Source organism: Solanum lycopersicum, chromosome 5, assembly GCF_036512215.1.
Source record: "Solanum lycopersicum chromosome 5, SLM_r2.1".
Taxonomy (NCBI): domain Eukaryota; kingdom Viridiplantae; phylum Streptophyta; class Magnoliopsida; order Solanales; family Solanaceae; genus Solanum; species Solanum lycopersicum.
This window is the reverse complement of record NC_090804.1, coordinates 55,165,088-55,176,197: the sequence shown is the minus strand read 5'-3', so window position 1 is coordinate 55,176,197 and position 11,110 is coordinate 55,165,088. Positions and strand designations below refer to the sequence as shown.

The window sequence follows — 11,110 nt, the reverse complement described above, 5'->3', positions numbered from 1 at the left end:
CAGTGGATAAGTAAAGTCATCTTATTAGGCTTAGTTACAAAGTCTTACAGCCACAGCGGTGGTTTACTTGACGTGCCTCATATTACAATCCAAAAGTTTTAAATTAAAAATATTTAAACATTAGAACCCAAAAAAATACAAGAAAATAAAACAAATATATGTATTTTATATTAATAAGAAGAGCTGTTGATTATATTAAATCAAGTGATAAGTTAATAAACATCAATTTTAGCAAACTAATATTTTCAAATATTGAACATTGTAATAAAGAAAATATGAAACATAAAAGTTACTTTGATAATTGGAAGATTATCTTCTATTCATGTAGATTTGATTATGGAGAGATACCAGAAGGAGGATTATATTTCATTAAGAAACAATATAATAGTTAATGGATAAATATAACATGACTTAACATGTTTGAACAACACACCGAATATTAAAACAAACAATTGAAAATAATACTTTAATTGTCGCTAAAACAAGAAGTTACTCTTCTTTAATTTCTAAAAATTCCAGCCCCATATGTAGAGAGATGAGAGAAACAAGGAAGGGAAATTGCAGAAGCACAAATGAAGTAATGGGTAGGCAAGCGATTGTCGCGACTGGTATAAGAACCCATGCTTTCTTCTGCCCAAACATGAGATACACAGTTGAGCTGAAGCGAACCATCATGAATGTTATGGAAAGAATCAGAGTTAGCGCCCCTGAATAAGACTCCTTGGCAAAGTATGCAGGAAATTTTCTTCTGCATAATGAGACGTCAAAACTTACAAGAACTCTAATAGAGAGGTGCTTGAAGTGAACAATGAAGCTGCATTTGAGATGGAAAAAATGATAACAGCAATGTTTCTAGAGAAAATGAGGAGTTAACTTTGTTCGTGGTAGCAATCAGTGCAGCCGCAATCGTGCATAAGGTTGGTGTATGTATCTTTCATCCATTTCTCTCCATCTGCTTTCAACTTCTCATGTTCCTCAGTAAATACCACATATGGAGCTTTCTTCTCACGGTTTGAGCTTTCCCAGAACAGAGGTGGGACTATCTGCTTTACTTCCTAATATATATATATATATATATATATATATATATATATAAATACAATGTAAGTCAACCAGCCAGAATGGTTGGACTCATGCCTCATATTAAACTACCAGTAAAATGAATTAAAAAAAAAAGGAAAATTGAAATTTATATGCAAAAAGTAAAATCTGCAAATATATGACAGTTCTACAGAGTAGAGACTAACTTGGGTCTAGGCTGGAGTGGTACATATCTAAAGCCTTAAACATAAAGAGTTCACGAGATGCAGTACTAATCACAAGGACTCTTGTAAGAGACTATTATTTCTAATAATATTACATGCCTGACCTATACCAAATATCCTTGTACATATATTTGACATCAGTATTATATGCAACAAGACTATTCAACAGCACATAATAGAATGCTTATTTAGAGTCGATGCAAAAGAGGTTACTCTCCCTTTGTCTCATATTAGTTGTCATGTATCACTTTTCAAGAGTCAAACTATATAACTTTGACTAATATTTTAAAATATATTGCAACTTGTCTTACTAGTTTTTTAATGTGAAAACTTGATCTAATCCAATTTATCATTGAAAATGAGGGAATTCGACTTTTTAAAAGGGAAACATGACAACTAATTTGGGATAAAAGGAGTACTAATTCTTGATTACATAATGAGATAAATTTGATTGGGGTGTATGGTACAGAAGTTAAGTCATCTTTAACCAGTGTAGTTCTCGTTGCATCTGAAAAGCTGGTCCAGAGACAAGGTTTGCCTATTTGGTGGTGCCAACTTTCCAACCAAATTCAAGATTGTATTGCCAGAGGAGTCTGGAGTAATCATCAAATGGTGAAGAAGTTGGCTCATCTGACAGACCAACTTAAACACATTTTTGCAGCGATTCTCTATTGCAATGAAGAAGATATTCTTTCGATTATGATCTCTATAATAAGCTAAAGAAGAAAATATTTTGAGTATAAGTTCAACAAGCTCATAGTTGTCATAGAATGCTGCAACAGGCAGAGAAGGTCCAACAATAGAGAAGCCAACTTCTTTGTCATACCTATTTTCTATTTTCTTGCATAAGCATGCTGCATACATAAATACATTATGATGAATTGATTTTTTGTCTCGGATGTGTTTTAAATGAGGCACTGCAACACAACAACACAAAAAGAGCATTTTTTTGATACTTAAAGTATAAAAATATTAGTGTAGGGGCAAAACAACAACTCTTAACTGGCCTAGAGAATATCTGAAATCCTTAGGCATATATAAATAAATTTGCTGATCGATTTATTTCAAGATTGCATGGATACATCCAAGAAAGTAATAATCAAAGTTAGAGGGAAAGAATTAGATGACTTGTATCGAAAGTCAAGGACACAAGAAGGAGAAAACTAAATGTATAATGGAGGAAAAGAGAGGTCAAGTGCATTAAGGAAAAGCCCCAGATAGTGAGATCAGAAGTATTAGGGAGCCTGGCCATTTTGCTCACTTATTTAACTCACACTAGGATAATTTTTGCAGATCTTCGTACTTAAATACGTGGTATATCAGAGAAGAATTTTAGCTACAGTAATGGAATTAGACCCGCAAATGAAAAAATAAAACGAAAAGCTTGTGGATTGGTCTAAAGTGCCTTGGAAAGGTTGGAGTAGAATGTCTTGACAAGTTATTTGATGTTATACTTACAACTGGAAAGAAGCCAACACAGTTGAGCTAGGAACAATACTTTGGTGTAACAACATGTAATGACCTGGACGGTTATTTTTGAAAAGTTCCGTGAATTGACTGTTTTTCCCCTCCTGATATTGACCCTGAGTCTGTTATGATTGAGCTTGAAAAGTTGGTTGAACTTTGAGTTAAAAGTTGAGAATTTTGTAAAGTTTTGAATTTGAAAGTTGAAAAATGCATTTAGGAAAAATAAGGTTGAAAATGACCTTCCACCTCCATGACTCACAAGAATCATACTTGGTTGAGAGTTTCTCAATTACCTAGAGTTACAGCTTCACCTTCTAGACTTCCTGGATATAATGTAGAACATAATTAGACAAAAAAAAGAATATTTTGAGAGTTTTTGTATTGGAAGGACAATTTTCTACACATAATCTTGATGTAATGCACATTGAAAAGAATTATTTTGACAATTTTTTTAGCACAGTGACGAATGTTAAGGATAAGACAAAAGACAACCCAAAAGCTATAATGGACATAAAACAATTGCAGGAATTACATATTGGTAACATAATTAAGCCCAAAGCCAACTTTTCATTCAAATTCTATGTGAAACATTTTTTTCAATAATTCTTTCGCTTAGAAGTTTTTTTAACGGTGGCCATGTTAGAACTGGTCTTGTTGCTACTTGCCAGACTAAGGAGATATCAAAATAGATTTAGTGGGATACTATCTAATATGCTAGTGTTGATTGGTGCAAAGTAATAAGTAAGTCATACAACGAATATGATGTCTAATATGAAGTAAAAATAAGGGTTTGTAAATTATACACACGTAGCCAGACCAAGGTACGAGGTGAAATTCTCTAGATGTCGGACCAAGGATTTAGAGATACATAACTTATCACTTTGTACGCAAAAAAATAGGGAAGAATTGCTATTGTTAGGAGTAAGACATTATGAACTAATGGGGAACACATATACCCTAGTTAGTCTCACAACTTGATAAAAACTCAATTTTTATGTTTGATTACTTTCTAATTTAGAAGTGTTAAAGAAACTTATTTCACAAAACTCCCCTTTAATTACTTGTTTTCAAAAAAACCTTGGCTAAATAGATATAATTGTACATTGAAGTTAAATCTAAACAATTTTCCTCATGGAATCGACCAACCTACTAGTTCGGTTCTCTACTTGATTACGACCGCTTATACTTCTTTAGGGAGGTGTCATTTAAACGTACCAAATTTTGGCGCCGCTGCCGGGGAATCTGAATTTTAGATTAACTTTGATACATTATTGATATTTAGTCAACAATTTCCTGATTTTACGTATTATTTTTCTTGTTATCTCGTTCATGTCTAGTTTTAGTGTATGCCAAGTACACGAAGACGAGGAGAACCACTCATTCCATTCGATTATGAACTTAATCGTATATTGTGAAGAATGGAAAATCAATATAAACCAGCCAATCTAGGTGATGGGGCAATTCGTCAACCTCCATCATTGGTTGAGGCACACAATCAAGTTCAAGTTGAAAATCAATTGGAGAATGATTTGAGGATGCAACCCACAACACCACAACCTCAAGATTACTATAGGGGCAACTTTAACATTGCCGACTCTGATGGACCTCTTGTCCTACCCCCTTTTCCACTTGGGCACACATTCATGGTGACGAGTAGTTCGATGCAGATGCTCACCGCGAGGGTTTGTTCTCAGGACTGTCATCAGAGGACTCTCTACTCACATAGACAAACTAATATCTGTGTATAAGAGTTGTGTGGGTAGGCCATATTTGGATATGAATATTATCGGGTTGCAAGTGTTTTCTCTATGACCGACAGGAGATGCCGCCATATGGTTTACTGAGTTTCCCTACAGCTCCATTTATACTTGGGATCAGTTGATAGATGCATTCTTAGCAAGGTATTACCCAGTGTCCAAGAAGCTCAACCACAAAGATAAAATAAACAACTTTGTGTCATTACCGGGGAGACAATGAGTAGCTCTTAGGACCGATTTACTGCACTTGTACGAGGCTTCCCAAACCACAGTATTGATAATGAGTCGTTGAAGGAGTACTTCTATCGGGGTCAATATGATAACAATAAAGCAGTACTCGACACTATTGCGGGGGGTTCCTATGGAGAGTGCACATATGCAGAGATCGTAGAAAAGTTAGAGAAGATATCTCACAACAACAAGTCTCGGAGCACTATAATGTGGGACACTAAGAGAAACACCTTTGCAGTACAAGCTACAAACAACCTAACAGCAGATGAAACGCGTGAAGAATTGGCACAGATGAGAAATGAGGTAGGGTTGATTTTGAAACATGTGAGCAGAGTGCAGAAAAGGTAAATGCAATGAACTACTTGACTAAACCACTACTATCAGTACATGAGTTCTATTATGAAGAAGATGCTTATGCAGTGAATGACCATACGAGGTGTTTCCGACCAAACACCCAACGCTCCAATCAGGAGAATTGGCGCTAAGGTCAAGGAAATCAAGGTCGGAACTATGGTAACTACAATTGAGAGGGTTAATATTTTTGAGATGGAAACTACACCACGACAACAACTTCAACCGGGGTAACTATGGTACTAGGATTGATTAAAATGGGTCCTATATTCCCCCACAAAATTGGGAAGTTGCTCTTATGGACGGTGAAGATAGTGGCGTGAGTTAATAATATGATACAAAAGATGATGAGGAGATTTGACACTAGTGATGAGAATGCCAAGGAGATAAGAGGTGATTTAGCTAATATTTTGCAGAAGGTGGATGAATATGTGATTTCAATTAAGCATTTTGAGCTATAGATAACTCAATTGTCTATTATTGTGAACCATGCCAACCTGGCACTCTTCCTAGCAACACCATCCAAAATCCTAAAAATGATGGGCATTGCATGGTGGTCACTACTCGAGGAGGTAAGCAAACCATTGATCCACCTATGTCGTCTGTTGTAGAAGATGATAGGATAAAAGACAAAAAGGTTGTAGAGGCTAGTGGAGAGTTAGTGGAAAACACGATTATAAAAGCAGAGGTGTCTCAGAAAGTGGTCCCCGTTCCTAGACCTCCACCTCCATTCTCTCAGAGATTAGTTATGAAGACTGAAGATGGTACATACCGGCGATTTATCACTATATTGAAACAACTTTCCATCAATGTCCCTTTGATACAAGCTTTGGAAGAAAATGCCCGATTATGCTAAGTTTATGAAGGATATGGTGACAAAGAAGAGATCAGTGAGTTTTGAGGATGATGACAAAAAACGGTGTTGTAGTGCTATTGCTACAAGATCTCTTGTGCAGAAAAAGGAAGATCCTGGCGCTTTCACTATTCCACGTACAATCGGGTTGCTACACTTTGCTAAAGCATTATGTGATATTGGTGCAAGCATAAACCTCATGCCTCTTTCCATTTATAAGAAGTTAGGCTTGGGTGACCCAAAACCTACTACGATGCGATTACTGATGGTTGATCGAACAGTGAACAGGCCTATTAATATACTCCATGATGTGCTTGTGAAAGTAAAGTCATTCATATTTTCGATCGATTTTGTGATTCTTCACTGTGAGGTTGATTTTGAGGTTCCCATTATTCTAGGGAGGCCATTCCTTGACACCGGGCGTGCATTGGTTGATATGGAAAAGGGGCAGGTGATGTTTAGATTGAACAATGAAGAAGAAACTTTCCGCATGTATAGGTCCATGAAGAAAAGTGGTGATCTCCAAACGGTATCAACTATATCTTATAAGGTTGAGAGTATATACGAGGTACAAACTGAAGAGCGACTAGGCGTCGAGGCACTAGCGTAGTGATTATGAATTTTGAGAGTGATGGTATTGAAGATTATGGGTCTCTAGTGGTTGCACTTGAACAAAATCAATATCGGTCAAAATCAAAGAAATTTGAGTTATATATGAAGCATCGCGAGTCTCCACCTAGGAAACCATCTATTGAAGAGGCTCCAAAATTAGATCTTAAAGCTCTACCACCTCATCTGATGTATGTGTTGTTGGGTAGAGATGACACTTTGTAGGTGATAATCGCAGTGGATTTGAATGGGTAACAAGTAGAGTGTTTAGTGCAGGTTTTGAAGAGGTCCAAACGAGCCTATGGTTGGACTATTACGGACATAATTGGGATTCCCCTTGGTTTTTTTTCACAGTAAATACAAATCATACCCGATCACAAACCAAGCATGGAGCACCAAAGAATATTGAATTCACATATGCAAGAGGTAGTGAAAAAGGAGATCATCAAGTAGTTGGATGGTGGAATAATTTATCCTATTGCAAACAGTAGTTGGGTGTGCCCTGTTTAGTAAAAAGGGTGGGATGACAGTGGTGCCTAATGAGAGGAACAAGCTCGTTCCAATGTGGCCAGTGACCGGATTGAGAGTTTGTATGGATTACCAGAAGTTGAATGCATGGACTAAGAAGGACCATTTCCCCATGCCCTTTATGGATCATATGTTAGATAGACTTACATTAAAAGGGTGATATTATTTTCTTGATGGCTATTTGGGTTACAATCAAATCTCTATTGCCCTAAGGATCAAGATAAGACCACTTTTACTTAGCCTTATGGGACATTCACATTCAAAAGAATGTCGTTTGGGTTGTATAATGCACCGTCCACTTTCCAAAGTGATGTATGATGTCGATATTCTCAGATATGGTCGAAGACACTATTGAGGTGTTCATGGATGACTTTTCTGTGGTTAGACACTCCTTTGATCGGTGTTTGAGCAATTTGACTGAGGTGCTCAAAAGGTGTTAGGACTGTAATCTAGTGCTTAATTGGGAAAATTTTAACTTCATGGTGAAAGAAGGTATAGTGTTTGGCCATCGCATCTTGGAGAAGAGGATAGAGGTTGATTAAGCTAAAGTCGAAGTTATAGAGAGTCTTCCTCTATCCATCTCTGTAAACGGTGTGATAAGTTTTCTTAGACATGCGGGTTTTTACCGGAGGTTTATCAATGATTTTTCAAAAATTGCACATCCTTTTTCTGAATTGATATAAAAGGAATGTAAGTTTTATTTCGATGAATCCTATCTGAAAGTATTTGGAGAATTGAAAGAGAAGTTGGTGTCCATGCGTATTGTTAATTCCCTAGATTGGCGTAAACCATTTGAGGTGATCTGTGATGACAGTGGGGTTGCTCTTGGTGTGGTATTGGGATAGAGAAGGAGAAAATCATTTACCACATTTACTATGCAAGTAAGGCCCTGGATGAAGCTCAAAAGAACTACACACTAATCAAACAAGAGCTTCTTGAGGTGGTGCTTTCTTTTGAAAAATTTCACTCTTATTTGCTTGACACGAGGTTCATTGTGCATACAGACCACTCCGCGTTGAGGTATTTGATGTCGAAGAAGGATGTGAAGCCAAGGTTGATTAGATGGGTGTTGTTACTGCAGGATTTTAACTTTGAGGTAAAAGACAAAAAGGGGACTGAAAATCAAGTTATCGACTTGTCTAGGTTAGAGGATGAAGTTATGCGTGAAATGGGAGATAAGGCTGAAATTGATGATGCATTCCCTGATGAACATGTATTGTCTGCTTCTCAAGATATGATTCCATAATTCGCATATTTTGTGAGTTATCTGGATAGTGATATAGTTCTATCGAAGATGTATTTCCATCAGAGGAAGAAGCTCGTGTATGATGTGAAAAATTTCTTTTGGGATGAGCCTTACTAATACCGATGTTGTGCAGTTGGGATTATTTGTTGTTGTGTACCAGAAGCTAAGATGTTGAGTGTTTTGGAGGCATGTCACTCCTCTACTGTGTGTGTGCAACATAATGGTTTCTAGACTGCGCATAAGATTTTGCAATGTGGGTAATATCGGCCAACCATTCATCAAAATGCTCACGAGTTTGCCAAATCATGTGATCGGTGCTAGCGAGATAGATTAATTTCGAAGAGGATAAAGCTCTCGTTAAATCCTATTCTAGTGATTGAGTTATTTGATGTATGTGCATTTATTTTATGGGCCCATTTATGAGTTCTCATGGGATGAAATATATACTTGTGGCAGTTGACTATGTGTCTAAATGGGTGGAAGTTGTAGCACTTCTAACAATGAAGGAAAGAGTGTCACCACGTTCTTGAAAAAGATTATCTTTTCCAAATTCAGCACACCTTTGTGGCTCTCATCTTTGTAATAAGTTGTTCAAAGGGCTATTGGAGAAATATGGGGTTCGCCATAATGTGGCTACTCCTTATCATCCAAGGACTAGCGGGAAAGTTGAGGTGTCCAACTAATAGATCAAGCAAATTCTAGTGAAAACGGTGAATGTTACTAAATGGATTGATCAAGTAGGCCTAATGATACTCTTTGGGCCTACAGGACTGCATACAAGACTCCCATTGGATGTCACCATACAACTTGTATATGCGAAAGCTTGTCACTTGCCAGTTGAGTTAGAGCACAAAACAATGTGGGCAAAGAATAAAATGAAGATGGATTGGAATGAATAGGCGGAACAAAGACTAAATGGGTTGAATGAGTTTGATGAGTTTCGCCTCAAAGCCTATGTAAGTTCAGTCATCTACAAAGAGAAGATGAAGAAGTACCACGACCAAAAGATTGGAAAGCGAGAATTTGTAGTTGGTTATTTGGTGCTTCTATTCAACTCTAGAATATGCTTGTTTCCGGGAAGCTCAAGTCCAAGTGGACAGGGCCATTGCTCAACACTAAAGTGTTCTCACACGAGCGGTTAAAATGAAGAATAAGGAGGGTGCAAAGTTAACAGTCAACGGGCAAAGGATTAAGATCTACCTGGGGCATGCGGAGAGTGTCCATGAAGTGGTTGAGTCCTATCACCTTGATGAAGTTTGAGTAATCAAGAAGCATGTGTCGTGCCGCGACGTTAAATCAAGCTCTTCTTTGGAGGCAAGACAAGGTGTATCCTCTAGCTAACGATAGGTTTTATTTTCTTTGTAGGAACAATTGTATTTTCGTATTTCATTTTGTTTTTATTCTTATTTCATTCGTACTTGACTGCTAGTGTTGGATAGAGATTAGTATAGGGTCCGCATCTCAAAAGTGTCCAGAAAAACACAAAAAGAATGGACTAACGGGTGTTACATGTGTAGGGACCAAAATGAAAAAAATCTGTAGAAAAATGATCGATGCATAGGTCTACGGACCCCATTGACGGGTCGTCGTTCAATCGACGGAACGTCGATGGTGTCCGTAGATCACAGGTATGTCCCTTAAATTTTCTAAGTCTAGATGGAAATGATAGTCAGAGTCGACGGACCGTCGGCTGACCTACAAACTATTGATAGAGTTTCGTAGGTCTAAAATGCCAGTGGCCCGACCCTACCCGGTCGGTAATATTAAAGGACATAACGGTTTATATTCATTCCTACCTTCAATTCCTTTAGAAAATTCTTCCAAAATCATTTATATTCCTTTATTTTTTTTCCTTTCTCACACACCATCATATACTCCCATCTTCCATATCAATCCCAAATCAGAATCCCCTAAAAACTCCTAATTTTGTCTTCCCATACACTCTTGTTTCCCCGTTGTTCTTCGACCGGTGATCAAAGCTCGAGCGCATAGGCTACTGTTAAAAGTTCATATCACAACCACACCACTACGAACTGAAGGTACATCAATTTACACTTTGAATTCTCATTCATAGTTGTTTAACCAAAATTTAAATGTAGGTCTTGACTGAGTGACTATGTTAATTGATCTTGCATGCTAATAACTCGTGTATTACGTCCCTCGAAATGAAAGAATGTTGTTGTACCGCTAATCAGTATGCCTATAATTTGAATTTCTCTGTAGTTTTAGAAATTTCAACTTAGTGTTTCATAGTATGGATGAACTAGAACACAAATTATGTGAAACCAAAATTCTAGGAATGATGAATACGTTTTTTTGGGTGTTATAATTCTTGTCTACACTTGCGGGGGTCCAAAATTGTCCATAAAATTAATCTTGCAAAAAAGGCGTGAAGTATGTCTCAGGCTAACAGTACGAGACCCCGTAGACGGACCGTCAATGGATCGACGGGCCGTCGATGGATCGAACGGGCTATTGATGGGGTCCATCGATTGTACCACCCATACATTGTTGAAGTCTGAAATAACGGAAGTGGAATACGGTTCCGCACGTGCGTCATTTCTTTCCGACATGTTAGACGACGGAAGTGGACTGTATGTCGATTGATCGATGGTCCATTATGCTCGTCCGTCATTTCGATATGAGAGGTCTGATTTTTTACTTAGATAAATAATTCCAAGTGTCGACCGACGAACCCTATTGACAGACCGTCATTTGATCGACGGACTGTCAATAGTGTCGTCGACATGAAAATGCAGAACTGAAATCTTTGATTATTTTTTATGTTTTTCTAGTTATGTGT

The 11,110-nt window shown here is 37.4% G+C and overlaps 1 protein-coding gene across 1 annotated transcript; it reads left to right on the top strand.

Moving 5' to 3' along the window:
• Positions 1 to 5,940: 5,940 nt before the first annotated feature.
• LOC101250411 (uncharacterized) lies at positions 5,941 to 6,534 on the top strand. Its single transcript, XM_004240276.2, has one exon. It carries the CDS (start codon positions 5,941 to 5,943, stop codon positions 6,532 to 6,534), a length of 594 nt encoding a protein of 197 aa, XP_004240324.2.
• Positions 6,535 to 11,110: the final 4,576 nt, after the last annotated feature.